The sequence below is a fragment of the Pundamilia nyererei genome, unplaced genomic scaffold, assembly GCF_000239375.1.
Source record: "Pundamilia nyererei isolate P.nyererei 1_Seehausen unplaced genomic scaffold, PunNye1.0 scaffold00004, whole genome shotgun sequence".
In the NCBI taxonomy this organism is placed as follows: Eukaryota; Metazoa; Chordata; class Actinopteri; order Cichliformes; family Cichlidae; genus Pundamilia; species Pundamilia nyererei.
The window spans coordinates 7,064,761-7,081,564 of record NW_005187405.1 but is presented as its reverse complement, the minus strand read 5'-3'; the positions used below and the strand labels follow the sequence as shown (position 1 = coordinate 7,081,564).

At 41.1% G+C, this 16,804-nt stretch overlaps 3 protein-coding genes across 4 annotated transcripts in view; 2 read left to right on the top strand and 1 right to left on the bottom strand.

Annotated features, from left to right (window-relative positions):
• Nucleotides 1-4,089, top strand: part of LOC102205468 (adenylate cyclase type 1-like) — a 36,959-nt gene extending 32,870 nt beyond the window's left edge. Inside the window, exons 14-20 of one of the 2 annotated variants that reach the window (XM_005721399.2) lie at nucleotides 27-153; nucleotides 775-891; nucleotides 1,020-1,166; nucleotides 1,257-1,355; nucleotides 1,470-1,584; nucleotides 1,747-1,871; nucleotides 2,005-4,089. In XM_005721399.2, the coding sequence (XP_005721456.1) occupies nucleotides 27-153; nucleotides 775-891; nucleotides 1,020-1,166; nucleotides 1,257-1,355; nucleotides 1,470-1,584; nucleotides 1,747-1,871; nucleotides 2,005-2,430 (1,156 nt within the window). In that variant the 3' untranslated portion in view covers nucleotides 2,431-4,089. Of the gene's footprint in view, nucleotides 1-26; nucleotides 154-774; nucleotides 937-1,019; nucleotides 1,167-1,256; nucleotides 1,356-1,469; nucleotides 1,585-1,746; nucleotides 1,872-2,004 lie in introns of both variants that reach the window. The other variant, XM_013911407.1, reaches the window with a different exon arrangement.
• Nucleotides 4,090-8,582: 4,493 nt separating this feature from the next.
• Nucleotides 8,583-10,023, top strand: igfbp1b (insulin-like growth factor binding protein 1b). Its single transcript, XM_005721398.2, has 4 exons — nucleotides 8,583-9,136; nucleotides 9,276-9,418; nucleotides 9,577-9,705; nucleotides 9,840-10,023. The coding sequence occupies exons 1-4, from the start codon at nucleotides 8,791-8,793 to the stop codon at nucleotides 9,963-9,965; spliced, it is 744 nt and encodes a 247-aa protein (XP_005721455.1). The 5' UTR covers nucleotides 8,583-8,790; the 3' UTR covers nucleotides 9,966-10,023.
• Nucleotides 10,024-11,149: 1,126 nt separating this feature from the next.
• Nucleotides 11,150-16,107, bottom strand: LOC102204627 (insulin-like growth factor-binding protein 3). The gene is made up of 4 exons (XM_005721397.1): nucleotides 15,670-16,107; nucleotides 14,778-15,019; nucleotides 13,887-14,006; nucleotides 11,150-11,962 (listed from the first exon to the last, which is right to left on the bottom strand). The coding sequence occupies exons 1-4, from the start codon at nucleotides 16,040-16,042 to the stop codon at nucleotides 11,837-11,839; spliced, it is 861 nt and encodes a 286-aa protein (XP_005721454.1). The 5' UTR covers nucleotides 16,043-16,107; the 3' UTR covers nucleotides 11,150-11,836.
• Nucleotides 16,108-16,804: the final 697 nt, after the last annotated feature.

Genomic DNA, 16,804 nt, shown 5'->3' with positions numbered 1-16,804 from the left:
ACTTGTGCAATTGGTCTCTTCCGCAGTGGGGGGTCCTTCCACATCCGGGGCTATGAGCCCATCCTGTCTCTGTTGCTCTTTGTCAGTGCCCTTGCCCTCCACTCCAGGCAACTTGACCTCAAACTACGTCTGGACTTCCTATGGGCTGTACAGGTCAGGAAGTGTGCAATGATATCTCTGTGCATATGAAAAAAGGCTATGGATATACATTTCTGGAGGATGTGCAACCATGCTTCCAAAGTAAACTCTGAAAAACCTTTTCTAGTTTTTGTTTAAAGGTGTTGCAGGGATCACATTTAAAATGAGCAAACAAATGTTTGTGTGCATGTTTGATCAAACACAACAAAAAAAACGTCCGTTAAAATGATTATTGAATCATTGCAATTGGATTTTTAAAAAATTATTTGGTTTGTTTTTTTACTTTTTACAACGCAACCCAACTTCTTTTGGAAATGAGGTTGTATATTTATAGGCTGCCAGATGTCTGTTCTTGGCAACAAAAAAAGAGTAAGAAGCTTCTTCTGGCTCGGTTTCATTTGGCACTGAGCGTTTTGCATAGGGGGATAGAAGTGTTGAAGCTGAATTTAAGCCATTTAACCCTTTAACTAGCAGGATTAGTCATGTAATGTACCCAAGTCTATTAATCATACTCTGACGCTTACAGCAGTCTGATGCTCACAAGTCATTTTAGTGACACCATGTGGTGGAAATATGAAGCAAGCTTTGGTTCTCACAGCTATATCTGGATATTTTGTGTGCTACTTTTCCTGCCAGGCGGAGGAGGAAAGAGATGGAATGGAGAAAGTAAAGCTGGACAACAGGAGGATCCTCTTCAATCTGCTGCCTGCACACGTGGCTCAACACTTCTTAATGTCAAACCCAAGAAACATGGTGAGCCACGATAATAGACAGGCAGGCAGGCAGACAGACAAACAGGTAGATAAAAAGGCTGAAACCAGAAATGACTAATGATCACATCTAAGAATATTTTTTACTGTATTGTTTATCTTTTCCTTTAGGATCTGTACTATCAGTCCTACGCACAAGTTGGCGTCCTATTTGCCTCAATCCCAAACTTCAACGATTTCTACATCGAGCTGGATGGTAACAACATGGGAGTGGAATGCTTGAGGCTACTGAACGAGATCATTGCTGACTTTGACGAGGTCTTAGTATTTTTTTATTTCTTTACTTTGTAAATTTGGAATTGTTTTTGCCTTGTAGTGTCAGGTGTTTATTGAATGTGTGCTTCACAGCTCATGGATAAGGAGTGCTACAAAGACATAGAGAAAATCAAAACCATTGGCAGCACATACATGGCAGCTGTGGGACTCGTCCCCACCATTGGGACCAAGGTTTGGATTTTCCTTTTTATTTATGTGTTTATCTTCTGTCCTAGTCTTTAAAGGGAATATGAAGGATCCTTTCTCACATGTACACTAACTGCTTGGTGCTCTTTCCCTCTGTAGAACAAGAAATCTGTGTACGACCATCTGAGCACGATAGCAGACTACGCCATTGAAATGTTTGATGTTTTGGATGAAATCAATTATCAGTCATACAACGAGTTTGTCCTGAGAGTTGGTAAGTAGACATACAATATAAACCACCTTGTTGGACTGTTGGGTCGGATTTGATGCTATATAAATAAAATTGAACTGTTTTGGTTCCCTGGCAAAGACAATTTAAATGTGACTGACTTTCAATGACTCTGTTTTAGTTTAATGTTTTTATGTCTGTGCACAGGAATCAATGTGGGTCCAGTGGTTGCAGGGGTGATTGGAGCACGGCGACCTCAGTACGATATCTGGGGTAACACGGTCAATGTGGCCAGTCGAATGGACAGCACTGGAGTACCTGGGAAAATACAGGTACTTGTTTTCAATTACAAATGATCCACAAATATGATGGAGTCAAGTGTAAACAGCTTGCCAAGCTCCGCTGTCACATCTACCAACACTTACAATAACAAATATCTATATTTCCTATGCCTCTATTATCCAGGTGACTGAGGAGGTTTATCGGCTACTGAATACCAACTATGACCTGGTTTGCCGCGGCAAGGTCAGTGTAAAAGGCAAAGGTGAGATGCTGACCTACTTCCTGGAAGGGAAGGTTCAGGGAGTGGGCACTGCAACCACTTCTTCGGTGATGCGTTCCGCCAGCCTGGCACGTCGGATCCACTCCTGTGGAAAGACGAGCGTCCCGACCAATCTGGCCAGCGTGTCCTCTGCTGCCAGCCTCACTGCTCATCCCGGCATGGGTAGCAACATGCAGATGAACACTGCCAACAGCAGCAGCAACAGCCAAGCCGCATGCCAACCCTCATCCTGTGTGCCCGCAGTGGGTAAGGTTGATGAAGAGAGGGCTGTAGAGGTGACAGAGATTGAAATTGAGACGGTGGCAGCTGCTGCAGATGTGTCAGTGTAGGAAGAAAGAAAATATATTCATCTTAAATAAAGCAAGAAAACCTGGTTGGAGGACTAGAAGCGTCTAGTCTGTACTGGCACAACCCAGGATACACCCATTCAGGATGTGAACTTCCAGAAATATGAAGTCATTGTATGGATAATCATACTTGCTTTAGGGATTTTTAACTGCTTGCCACTTTTCAGAGACAAAATGCAGAGTGCAGAGACGGGTACCCGGAATCTCAAATCCTCTTTTAACATCTCTGTAACAGATGATTAGATGTGTGGTTTTGTTGGGTTCCATCAGATCCAGGTATAATGAGCATATTTATTTTTTACTATGTTGTACATATTCCGTGTTCGGGGGATATGTGCGTTGATATCCAGAAAGAGACTGATCATGCTATTGCTTTTGCACTGTCTTTCTTATTATGCCAAGGACTCATTGCGTTATTTAGCGTAAAATGGTGTTGTTTCTTTTTGGTGTATGTAAGCATGCAAGTGTGTACTTGTGAGTGTGCGTATGCATGTGTGGTCAATTCTGAATTGTAACAAAACAGCACAAAACAGTCTCTTTTCTTTTTCTTTTTTTTACTTGGAGCTCACTGGATGAAATATGCTTTTTATGATACATATTTACAATTAATAGTGCATGACTTTTTAAAAGTTGACAGCCATAGTAATGATACTCCTGTTGAAAGAAAACCAAAGTACCGAGCTTTCCATAGATCACTAGCGATACTTATATTGCCTCAACAAAGATGAGAGAGAAAGTTGCAGTAGATGTTTACCACATGCTTGATCACTGGTAGAAGACAAAGGTGTGTTTTAAACCCTGGAAAGACAAAATCAGTTTTCCTTAATACATGACATTCTTTTGTATTGTAGTGCAATATGGCATACACATAATACACAGATAGGGGCAGCTTTGTTGATGAGGAGGCAAAAAGATAATACGAGGAAAAGACAAAGGTTAACAAACCTAAACAGAAGTCATACTGAGTTGGATTTGTGCTTCTATGGATGCTAGTTTATGCCAAAATGGGACCAGCGATGGAGTATTGTAGAACATCACACAGAGGGCCCACGCATCCTTACATACAGATATCTAAAGGAGTTAAGAATGGCATTCATCCACACAGAAGAGAGCATATACTATAAGCACATGACTTCCACAAATGCATGACTAACTCCTTTAGCCTAAACATTTCAAATGCTGTAAGTACTACATTTCCTTGAGGCCACAGAAGATTTCCTGCAGTGTCTCGCTGCTGTCGTCTTTCAGGCATATACATTACTGTACTATTGCTTTTTGTTATCTAGCAGCTACATTTTTGAGTTTTCCACGAGAAATTTTAGCTTTAGCACATCTCTCAGATATACTGGCAGAAACATGATGCGCTTCAGAGTATCTTTATAGCCTGTATCTTTATCAGCACATAGAACTTTCACTCGATCTGCAAAAGTGTAAATACATCACGTTTCAAGTTCTTGCCTTACTCAATAAGCTTACAGTGATTGCAACTTGCCTTTTTAGATATATTCACTTTGATATGCAGATCATACTTTTTGTAAATAGTCAAAAGTTGTAAACTATGTTGTATCTTGTACAGTGTAAAGTTGGGTTATTGAATATTTTGTAATAAAGACAATATTGGTGTATAAAATATCATCAGTATCGCTATGATAAAGAAAGTAGTTTCTTGAGTTTTGGCTACAAATGTGAAAGATCACCTTTTTTATTTTTATTTTCTCAGACATTATTTAATCACTTTCGCTGTAAAAGTTTTCTTTCTCAACAGGAAACTATTTAAGACAATAACATGTTTATCATGTCGGTCAATGTACTTTGACAGCCCACGGCTAGATGGATGTCATCATGTGTCAAACACGAGGCAGGGGCCAAAACTGTTTTCCTGGTACTGATGTAAAGTTTGTTTAAGGTTCACTCAGTGTAACAGTTAAGTCAACAAACACTTCATTTGCTCACCTATTTAGCTCTTTTATGGGCTTGGAGAGAGGAAACAATGCTTCGTTTATGTAGTTTTATGTTGATTTACCTTGATGAAGTTCTTCATTTACTAAAAGGGGTGATATCATTGAGCTTTTAAGTTCATGTCACCTTCACTCTAATTGAAGTCGAGCTCAAACAGTAAAGGGAAACTACTGCAAATAATAGTTAAGGAGCAAGTCTCGTCATGGTGTCATCAGGGCCAAAGGGGATTGAAATGAGTAATTTGGTTGTTGCACTCCTGAATGGTTGGAATTACATAAAGACAAATAGCACATGTCACAAACAAGAAAATGTAACTTGATTATATATATATATACCCATAAATTAATGATTTATGTGAACATTTTTCTGTGAACAAAGAAAATACAATTTGCTAGTCTGTATTAAGAAAAAAAAGAGAGCATTTGTAACACATTTCTACTTCAAAATGAATTTTGACCACAGTTTATATGCATTCATTCTCTCCTCATCAGTAGTCTATAGAGATGCAGAAATCCATGATAGTCAGACAAATTTAATTTTTGATGTGTTGGCAACCAAATGGAAATCTTGCACACTGTCTGCCTTCTGCCTGTATATTTATTAAACTGTGGTTAAGTCTATTGGACCTTAACCAATAACTCCACATCCTGGGTTATATACACAACACAGAATTATTATTTTATTTATTGATATTTTAATACATAGATCAAAATCTTCATTCCTGAACAATGCTGTAACATATTGATATATGACCTTTTTTGCTTTGATACCTATTAATATGTGACATGATGGAAAAGTCTGAAGTTAATGATTTCACTGATGCTATAAGTTTACAACTGATATATACCTGAAAGTATTCACTAATCAGACTAAGTAATTGGAAGTCATTTGATACGATGTTAGACTAAGGCATTTGCTATACTAACCTCAAGAATGCTTATTAGTTTCTTTTTTTAGCCAATTGGAATTAATTAATTTTTAAATGGTAAATGGCCTGTATTTATATAGCGCTTTACTAGTCCCTAAGGACCCCAAAGCACTTTACATATCCAGTCATCCACCCATTCACGCACACATTCACACACTGGTGATGGCAAGCTACATTGTAGCCACAGCCACCCTGGGGTGCACTGACAGAGGCGAGGCTGCCGGACACTGGCGCCACCGGGCCCTCTGACCACCACCAGTAGGCAACGGGTGAAGTGTCTTGCCCAAGGACACAACGACCGAGGCTGTCCAAGCCGGGGCTCGAACCGGCAACCTTCCTATTACAAGGCGATTACAAGGCGAACTTCCAACTCTTGAGCCACGATCGCCCCGTAAATGGTAAATGGTAAATGGTGCAAAATTAACATTGCTGTCACAATAATAGTCACAATAAGCTGAGTGACTTTAAGCTGCATTGCTTTATTTTGCATGTATATTGTAAAATTAGGCAATGCAAGTAATTTTCTCATGCACCTGCAATGACCTGTCAAAACATCTGTGAAAAATGTTAAGCCTCTGCACCTGATTTCAATAATCAACTGATGACAAGGAGGCCACACTCACACCAGAGACTGCAGTATCTTTACTCTGGTTCCAAAAAGCTCAGCCATCCAGCTAAATGGACATTCAACAGCCAAATGTAAGCCTAATCTGTTATCACTATTCTTTGAATAAAGTAAATCAAATGATAAAAATGGTAAATGTCATGAGTAAATAGGCTTTTTGATGGAACAGAGACCTGGTCTGGAGCCCATCCAGGAAGAGTCAGAGCTTGAGGATGAAACTGAAGGGAACAGAACAAGAGAAGGAAATGAGGGCGATTTTCCATTTCAAGTAGGTGTGGAGGAAGAGGATGCGCTGGCAGAAGATGAGAGCGATAAAGATGACGATGCTGCTCAACTGAGGGTTCTGAGACCTGGGAGGCTCTCTCGTTCCCTGAGCCAGTTTTCAAACCATCCACACGAAGGAACCGAGAGCTTTTCCGTGTCTGATGTGAGCACGCTTTCTTTTCATCTACGTGGTGAAGCTACAACACCAGGACAGCTGAAATTTACAAATGTAAGGAGATCCAATAGCAGTAAGGTGAAAATAAAGGTAGGTGTTACTGAGTATTTACTATTTGCTTCTATTTAAATAAATAATAATAATTTTAAAAAATCTGAAAAAAAGACTAGTTTATTTTTGCTTCAAGGCCTCCAAAATTAAGTGGCAGAAACCGAGAAGATGTAAACAGCCAGTCCCGAAGCCAAGGGAACGCTCTAAGAAGAATTTAATAGCTGTGAGTATAATTTTAAGCAAAGCTGTCTTGACTTAAAAAAATATGGACCTTAATTAAATCTCTTTTCCACTAATGCCCTCTAACATATTTCAAAGGAGGAACCGTTTCCCCCCTGGCTAGCGGATCTGATGGTCAGCATCGAAGAGGCAACAACTCATCAGCTAGTGGTTGAGTGACATCTCGTGAGGTGAATGTGAAACATTTGGGACACACCAACCTGGGACCTCATTCGTGACAAACTGAACGTTGAACAAATTCTGCCTAATGTGCCTTATTTAAGGTGACAAGAGAGTGAAGTCCATGTGCGGGCCCGTTTCGTTTGTTGTTATACGTGAATAAACAAAAGGCACGATAGCTGGTTTCATTACACAAGAGTTCAATGCTTAGAGAGAACATGATGTGTATATTTTGTGCAAGAGTTAATTGTGTCATTGTGTTATCTTCAGTTTGGTATTTGTGCTTCTATCCCGCTACTGTCTTCGCTGTATTTTTATTTTGTGTATCAATCCCTTTTTCAACCAGCACTTGCTGCTGTTAGGTTCAAGCTGAACCCGTTTACCGTTTCTTAAGTTACTAGATTTGGATGCCAGTGAAGAATGTAACACGAAGAACCAAAGCTCTCTTCAGCAAGCATAGCAACGTCAAAGCTGACCCCTCCCCTACTGTGTGGGAGCAACATGGCTGGTGCACTTTAGTGTACCGTCAGTCAGAGTTGACTCAAAATAAATCAATAAAATTTATTTTTCTATTTTTTATGAAAAGGTAGTGTTTTCACCCAACCTATGTAAGCTAAAGTAAATCTGCATTAAAATACATATTAAAGTTTCAGTTCATGCACATGCAAACGTAGTAACGCCGTGGCTCTTTTCTTACATCATGATTATGTTATTAAATTAGTAAAATATGTGCGATTCACGCATAGTCTGCAGTACTTTAAAGAGGAGCTAATGCAGACTTCTTTTATATACTGCTGGGTGTACACATTTCTAGCAATTTAAATGTATAAAGGTTTCATTTAAAAGCATATTTTTCTCTAGTTAAGATTTTAAAAAAATTAAGATATTCAAAGACAACATATTTTACTTTCCTATTAAATGCAAAATGTACACACACAATGTGCTCATTTTTGTTATTTCTCATTGTACCCATATCCTCACATTCATCAGCATTTTATCTCTTTAACTTCATATTTTTATCCCGGGACTGTACACATAGTTTTGTTATTAAGACCTGTGTTTTTAGTAATTGGTCCTGATGACTGTATCTGTTTCCACGGTGAATAATTATTAAATAAAAAAAAAGCAATTAAAAGTTTGCAGGGTAAAAGCAAGTTCTTCGGTGAATGAAAAGCACGGGATCACTGCCTATTGAAATTTGTGTCACACATCGTATGACTAAAGGTATGTGGCATTTGACTTAGGTATTTATGACAAATATTACAGCAAGGAAACGGCCATTTACTGCCATCTTTTCCCAGATAAATGTGTCGTTTCACCATTTCTGGGTTATGCAAGGCAAACTGGGTTATCACACAGGTAGATAAACAAGGTGGAGGACCTTGTTTGTTTGCATGTGTGATAAGAGGAACCTTCACCAACAAGACTAAAAGGACAAATAGGACTTTTATCTGTCAAAACAGTGTCAGCACCTAACCTGTCAGAATTACTTCACAAGATAAAGTTTTGACAACACCCATAAGACAGTTTTTAACATTAACAAGCCATTGTCGCAAAGCCTAGAGCTCCTTGGATCACGTGATGCTCTCTCTTAAAGACGTTATTCACTATTCATCATTGTACTGAATCTCAGCAGCACTGTTCAGTTGTTTTCATAACTCTAAAGTTAAAGAAAGATGACTAATGCACGTCAAAAGTTGTTTTGATGTGCATTCCAGCGTCAATATTGACAAATGACCTCAAACTACGCAAGGCAAGCGGGGTCATCCACCTTTTACAGCAGCTTTGTGAAAAATATTTTATATCTGTGCTGAGTCAATTATTAACCCTTCTGGAGGCCAAAGCTTTCATATAAATACTGCCAGTTCAGAGAAGACTTGTTAGAAGAAACTGACAGTTTTAAACAACGTCTGAAAAGCTAAAGAATTTCATCAGAAGGAAATGTTTGGATTAAGCGAGAAGCTGACGTTTGTGGCAGCGGCGGCTCTGGTTGTCTTGTCCGTAGTGAGGTCATCTCCGGTGGTGGGGCCAGAGCCCATCCGCTGTGCCCCCTGTACTCAACAGAAGCTGAACGACTGCCCCGCCATCCCAGCAGACTGCAAGCAGGTGTTAAGGGAGCCAGGCTGTGGCTGCTGCATGGCCTGTGCGCTCGAGGAGGGGGCTTCCTGTGGAGTTCACACAGCCCACTGTGCTGAGGGTCTCCGCTGCACTCCCAGGCCTGGTGAAGCAAGACCACTGCACGCTCTGACCAGAGGACAAGGAATCTGCACTGTAGACCTCCGCCAAGGTAGCCTGGCTGTTTCATATGTGCTCATATTGATATTCATTAATTTAAAAAAGTTCACAGCATTGAAATTACATCTTTAATGCAACCCCATTCCATTTCATGTGTCATGTATGCTCTCTGTTTTCTAAAAATTCTACAGAGGAAGATGGAGGAGTCCCTGACCATGGCTCGTTGCAGCACATTCTGGGACTTAACCTTCCCTTTGATCACCAAGATTTTGCTGAAGGCCAGGAGAGTCTCAAGGCTAAGGTCAATGCCATACGCAACAAACTGGTGCAACAGGTGAGGGAAAAAATAAACAATCCGACTAACTGGTTATTCAAAGTAATTCATCTCTCTTTCCACAAGAGGGAGTAGATGGCTCTGAGGGGGTGTAGATAATTTGCTGGTGCATTTGTGTTTAGGAGACTGTAGCTCTCATTGTTTCTCTTCCTACACAGGGTCCATGTCACACTGAACTGCACGAAGCACTGGACACGATAGCCACCTCTCAGCAGAGGTTAGGAGAGAAGTTCACAACTTTCTACCTTCCCAACTGTGATAAGCATGGCTTCTACAAGGCCAAGCAGGTGAGAATTTAACTTTTTGTTTGTTTTTTCAGAAATTTCACCATAACAAAATGAATTTTGACTCCCAAAAGGGATTTATTATAAAATAATGAGTGATTTATTTGTGAGAGATGCCATTTTTATTTCCTTTTCAGTGCGAGTCATCTCTCGTTGGACCACCCGCTCGCTGCTGGTGCGTCTCGTCTTGGAATGGGAAGAGGCTCCTAGGATCGAGCGACTTGGTCGGTGACTCAGAGTGCCATCAAGAAGTTACTCACTGAAGGATGGACTCTGTTGTCACTCAAAAACCAACTTTCACACACACAAAGGCACACACATTAACAGCAACAGGAGGTCAGCCGCCTGATGAGCCGGCTCTCCTTTGCAAAAATGAAACTGTGAAAACTTATTTGAGTGGAGGAAATTTCCTCCAATCTTATTTACGTGGTGTATGTATGATCAACTTATTTATTCGCTGCCTGTATATTCTTACAAGCATTAACCATTTGTCATTTTTAGATCTTTTATATGTTTGCCTGTTTTATTTTTTTCAGTTGTAAATATAGGGCGACACTGTATACATTTGTGTTTCTGACTAAATAACTCCATTGCTCAAAACCACAGGTCCATTACGGTGCCAAGCCCATTTGAGAGACTTCAGGATAAATTTTTGTTTAATTCATTCATAACTAGAGCTGTGCACGGCAGCAAACAACACAGCAGCTCATTCATTCATTCTGTTGACATTGTCTGAATGTATCTCCATTGGCGTTTCCTCAATGGGTATTGGGTGAAATGCTTAAAGTGCCACAAGTATGTGCATGGTGGCCTAGCACAAACATATCAGTGCTCTTCCAAGCCACGCTGAGGTTTGGGATGGGTTGTTCATCATTCGTCTACCTCTGCTGGTCTCTGCAGGTCCACAGTTTGAGCAGAGGATTTCTGAGACCTCTTCTCAGCTACATCTTCTCACATTAGGGACTTTATTTGACCTTTTCTTTATCTGACTACCTACTCTAGTATTTATTATCATTCACTTGTGTTTACCGATTTGTTTGTTGTTGTAGCCATGTGCAGTAGATCCAGTTTCAACTGAATGCTAATTGCCCTGGAATGCTGCTTTTTCCATTATTGGGTTTGTTGTATATACTCTAATTCTGTGGATGTGCATCTTAATAAAATCTTATTTTATCACAAAGGAGTTTTGTTTTGTGTCTATCTACAAAACATTAAAAACAACAATACTTGGGTAACTTTATACTGCCTTTATTAAGTAAAAATAGACTTCTGAGGGTTGCATTGTACATGCAAACAGCATATTTAAACTGACCACTTAATCCAAGACAAGTGCTAAAAAAATATCACTGGCTACACAGAGACTGGAGATAACTGTAAGGACCCCTTATCTCTTATATTCAGCTTATGCAAAGCGACAACAAAACAAACAAACAAACAAAAAACCCACACACGCACACACAGTACAGATCATGAAACAAAATCTCTTTTTCCGTGGCGTGAGACCCAGAGTAAAAAATAACTTTCTATGCGCTGTGTTGTCTGAGCTGCACGGTCCCAACCAACTGCCTACTTGGAGCAGGAAGCAACCGGAATAATGGAATTCATACAAATAGGAGTTCATACTTAAATCACTGCATGCTTACTTATTCAAATATACATACATTGTCAAGACAAAACACAATGGCTTTATAACAAATCACAAGCATACAAATAATGATTACAAATCACAAGCATTTACACATATGCAATGCCATTTAATTGTGCGTAAATGAAGAGCTCTCTTATCACTGCTTGTGACATGTCTTTGTGCTTTAAAATCAGAATAAGGCCTCTGAGATAGTTTCTTTAAGTGTAACATTATTCCAAAAGGTGTCCGGGTTGAGTCTGAGACAAACAGGTTATGAAGAATCCATCCATGTACAGAGGCTACAGGCTTTTTCTGCCCGGTACTCTTCTGCTGCGCTCTGCGCTGTGCCTCAGAAAAAGGTCCCACAGGCAACAGTTAGAAATAGCAAACATCCATATATCGGCTGAGCCATCTCTTGACCTCTCTTCCAATATCCTCGGTTTCTTCATTTGTTTACAGTTCTTGCCGTTCAATCTCAGCCTCCCTCCCTCCCATCCTGCTCTGCTCCTATTGGCTGTCAGAGTTGTAGTACTGGGTATCTCCTCGCTCCCTTCTATCAAGACCTGGCAGAGGCTGCCCATATTTGTCCACACACCAACAGTAGCCTCGCTTTCTGCCTTTGGAAGGACGGCACTGAAAGTGAAGGAGAGAACAAGGTGAAGCGAGGGAAGACCGGTGGGGGGAGGTGGGAAAGCTGAATGTACAAATCCAGTTGAATATGAAGCATTATGGATAACAGGCCACTTTAGTCAATGAAGCAGAAAAGCATAGTTAAGAGGCATTAATGGTCAGATTGTGCTGAGCCTTTGCTATCCAACACGCTGTGGTATTTTGAGCTGCTTTTATGGTCTACCTCCTGTTACACACACATATAGAGACCTTTAAGGTAAACAGAAACCTGGTAAAATATTTGCTTAGTCCCGTTTGTGAACAACTGTGAACCAAGATCTATTTTCAGAAGCTGGTGGCCAGTACGAATCATCTGTTGCTGATTATACCCCACAGCTCCAAATTATGGGTAGGCCTACTACAAATGACTTACAGAGTCTGTGGAGCTACCCAAGGGCTGTTATTTTACTGCCAATTTTACTAAAGGTCAACCTCCACTCTAGTTAAACATACAGCCATTCATTTCAAGGGCTAAAGCAACACTTGCTGCTGCACAGAAGAGACTGGTCACGCGGGGAGACATCCTTACTCAGTGAGGTCTGATCTTAGGTGGAGAGTTTCATAAACAGTCTTTATCATGATGAATGAAAAATTCTTAGTGAACCATAAATTTTGGCGGCAAGTTAAAAAAAACAAAAAAACGCAGGCTGTCTATTGGGGAAACAAATACATTAATCAAAATCTTAAGTACACTCAATTTATTTATTTATTTTTATAAATGCATCTTCTTCAACACCAAAATCATTATTAGGTAGTTTGTTATGTTCCCTCTAAGAGGCATTTACTGTTAATAATCATTGTAACAAGAGCTGTTTTCCCTTAGAGTCATCCAAGTGTTCAAATTCAACTGAACACCACAACATCTCTGCCACTCCTTCAGTGCCTAAAGGCTTAGCGCGGTGCAGAAGGTCCGTTCTGCATAAACAAAGACAATGAGCCTGGCGTTGTAAGGCTGGTTATGAGATGATTGCAGGTCAAGAAGAACACTTCTATTAAGCGGGAGGGACTGCTATGTAATAGGGGAAGCTGCCTCTGTGATGCAGTGGCGCGGGAGCCCTAAGTGCCTCCATATGAATGCGTCAGAACCACTCATTTATTACAACCCGATCGTGGGTGAACCATGTGAGCGTTGGGATGGCTTCGGCTCTATTTCTGTGTCTGCCTCTCAAAAGTCCAGCAATTATGGGGCAAGCACATGGGGTGCCGGCGGCCACCTTGACGTCTGTCTCCCTGGGAGGGTTTCCGTTAAATGGCCATCGTCCCTGCCGTCAACCCCGCTGGGGTTTGGTCCCTGTGGTTCCAGTTTCCAGAGCCAGTGGCTAGGGTATACCTCACTGGTGTGGTGGTGCAATGATGAGGCTCTAATAACTACCAATGAATACATGAGGACAGCAACAAATCTGTAATTGGGCTGCAGGAGACCTTAAGTTTGAGTCATTCGTCTTGTAATCATTATGAATGTACTCCCCAAATGCTGATTTCCTTTTTACAGCATTTTGATTCCGTAACCAAGTTTGCATTAAGCAGATCGTGAAATAATGCACAGCCCTTCATGTCCACTGAATAAGGATGCACTAAGCCAATGATTCTCAAACTGCTGGGCAGGTCCCACCAGGGGGGCAATGAGCCACTGGTGATGGGCACAAACAACTAGGAGAAACTAAGAAGACTGACTGTGATGTGTTTGCTGATGAAACTGCACTGACATTTTTTTAAAAGTAAAATTCATCTTGAATTCTTTTAGATTGTTAAATGTCGATAAACACTGTAGGGTGTGGGGTGCAAGCATTCTTTTGGCTTTTGTACTGAGGCCTGCCAGAAAAAGCTTGAGAACCACTGCACTACTAAAACACTCAAATATCAAATTATTAGGTATACTTTTTCTCACCTGCTTTTTCTTATAGAAGCCCTTCTTGTCACAGTTTGGTATGCGGAAACCTCGGGGGTTGAGAATGTTGGAGATCTTGAGGTTGCTGAGAATGCTCTCAATCTCTCTTCGGCAGGGACCCTGTGAATGAGGGAAGACATCACCAGTTTTTAGTACCTTCCTTTAACGTCAGAAATTCTATAGTTTCATTTTGAAGACAGATAAAAAGCGAATAAAGCGTTTATACTTCCTCATTAGCAATGCCATTTGGCAGTGGGTTTTTGACATTAATGTTTTGGTGAATTAACACTTTAATAAAGCTGACTCACGCTGCCTTGCTGTAATACCTAAACAATGGTGGCTGCAATATGAAAGAGGTGGCAGATGAGGAATGAATTCATCTGGCTTGTGAAGGTTTAGCAGTTTGCCAAAGCTGCTTAGAAGTCTTACACAAAGACTGGGGGGGCTAAAGTGAATTCAAACAGCTCAAAGACGGAGTCAAAAGGCTTGTCCTCAAGTCCAAGTACTCAAGTCACTAATCAGAACAGCCAGTCAAAGCCCATTACTACAGTGTGCTCACTTCTCGGGCCAAAGAGAAGATCAAAATAGCAGCAGGGCTTCCCAACAGGCACTCACATAAGCCAATCCATCATTCGCTGGCTCTCAGTATAGCCGGCACGCGGACGCCTTGTGGCCAAACAACCGCCTGACCCAGGTCAGCCGCAGGGCTATGGCACCCGCTTGCTGCCATGCCATTCTACTGGCTCACAATCTCTGCCAAACGTCAGCACCGCTACCCAAAGCATTTCATCACCCGCAGGGGGAAAAAAACACCAAAGCACAGAGGAAGAAGAGAAAAACATTCCTCCAGTGTGCTCTGAAGACAGAAAAAATATTGGTTGTGGTACTTACATACTCAGGCTCCCGCTTGGTCTCTAGAGAGTTTTGTTGATCTGTGACGAGTGGTCCCGGTAGCTCCCCCGTTTTAAAGAACTGGGTTCTTCTCTGTTGTTCCCGTCTCAGGATGTCTGGGGGGATGAAAGGGTGAAGTGGAGGCTTAAATGGTCCAATAGGTCTGTGGGTGCTGTACGTAGTGGTCTGAACACCCGAATCAGTGGAATTGCGCTCTTCATCCTGAGTATCAGCATTCTCTGCTAAAAAATTGTGAAAATAAAAATGTGTTTATGAACAAACATAGCAGAGTGTTAATTTCACATTTTTTCAACAGGCTAGGGTTCAGGGAGGGACATGGGTATTGTGTGCTTTAAAAGCATCTTCTGAAAAACTTTAGAAAACCTTGACTTCCAGTAAAAAATAAAAAATAAAAAGCCCACCTTTTTTGTTTTTTTTAATTTGATTTCATTCAAAAGTACAAACTAGAAACCATGCAACCTTGAAGATGCAGGCTAGACTTTAACATTTATCTGACCTGAATTCTTTACAATTAATTCAGGGAGGGTTCAAGTCTTCCCTCTGCGGCACAAAGAGGCACTTCTTCTTTCCACAATCGAAATCTCTCCAGTGCGCACTGCTTAAAGCCTTATCCACCACCTTCGTTCCTCTGATGTAAAGACGTTTTAAACACATCAAAGTGTTTTCACATATTAGCTGGATTTTTATTGCTAAAAGAAAAAAAGTTTTCTCTTTTTATACAACATCTGGTAATTCTTACATTGCCCGACGACCACTGGCAAAGATTTACCAGTTCTTCTGCAACTACCGAAATTGTGGTCATTAACCAGTGATACGTAAGGTGTCTAAAAGAGCGCACTTTGAGGCATAAACACTCACGCTGATGAATTACCTGGTAGCTCATTGACTGGCACTGTTGGTCTGGTAGTTTGTCGCTTGTTAGTAGCGTTTGCACAAATACCCCGTCCCTCCAGCAGAGCCTGCAGAGGTTTCGTTTCACCGGGTTGATGTTGACAAATCAGGCCGGAGCCACATCTCCCGGTGTACACGCCGCACGGCTGGCCGAAACTCAGCGCGCAAGTCATGCAGCAGCCGCAGCCCGGTTCGCGGACCTTCTCCGAGCAGCCCTTGGGTAAAGGTTTGCACAGAAGCCGTGCAGCAAGATCACATGGTTCGCATCTGATAACAGGTCCGAACGCACCTGACCTCCAGGTGAACGTTGCCAGGACAAAAGTCATGCAAAGTGCGCGAAAACAGGAATCCATGGTGCTGTGTCTGAGAGCGAATGAAGTGAGGAGGTGCGCTGTCCTGCCGTGGGGACTTTTCACTGGGCAGCTTCTCTCCCATTCACATAAAGACAGCGGACAAAACATCTCAATATATAGACCCCAATGACCGTAGTCACACCCCCGAATAGCTTGTGGTGTGCTGCTGAATTGCGTCTACTCCGTTATTCCTTCAAGACATCAGAGAAATATGCTGGGGTTTTGCTGAAAAGCAAGGCAAGCTTTAAGGTGTGGCTCTTTATGACAGATATTAAATAACATTAAAAAGGAAAAAAAGAAAATCACAGGCCAAGGCATTTATCTCCTTCACCCTCTCACTCATGACTTTTAAGTGAACAATGTAGTTGAGATCTTTAAAAAAAATGGAATAATCAAAATGTAATCAAGAGCATTAGAAGCACGGTACTAATGATGTTCCACAAAAATAAATTAAATACTAATCAAACACATACATATTTGCAGTTTACTGACGGTGCATATAAAGTCTTAAGTCCCCACACGAGAGGAAACTCAGCAATCGGCTATGTTCGCCTTAATCCATAGGGGGAGCCAGTTGTCATGTGTGTCAAGCATTATTATTACAATGTGCCTCTTCGACTTTTACAGTAATTCATCAACACTTACTACTAAACGCTATTTAACATTGAAAAGTCAGAATCATTTGTTTCTTTCCGTTCTTTTACGTGGTAAAAGGTCACATGGCTGCACTTAACGTTTTGTTCCAGTAGACCAAAGGTGTCC

Excerpts from the sequence above, each read along its gene's own strand:
- igfbp1b (XM_005721398.2), top strand. The coding sequence starts at position 8,791 with ATGTTTGGATTAAGCGAGAAGCTGACGTTTGTGGCAGCGGCGGCTCTG. Across the intron at positions 9,419-9,576 it reads GCAACAAACTGGTGCAACAG|GGTCCATGTCACACTGAACT; the intron begins GTGAGGGAAAAA and ends CTTCCTACACAG. Across the intron at positions 9,706-9,839 it reads GCTTCTACAAGGCCAAGCAG|TGCGAGTCATCTCTCGTTGG; the intron begins GTGAGAATTTAA and ends TTTCCTTTTCAG.
- LOC102204627 (XM_005721397.1), bottom strand. The coding sequence starts at position 16,042 with ATGGATTCCTGTTTTCGCGCACTTTGCATGACTTTTGTCCTGGCAACG. Across the intron at positions 14,007-14,777 it reads CCAAGCGGGAGCCTGAGTAT|GGTCCCTGCCGAAGAGAGAT; the intron begins GTAAGTACCACA and ends CCTCATTCACAG. Across the intron at positions 11,963-13,886 it reads GCTTCTATAAGAAAAAGCAG|TGCCGTCCTTCCAAAGGCAG; the intron begins GTGAGAAAAAGT and ends CTTCACTTTCAG.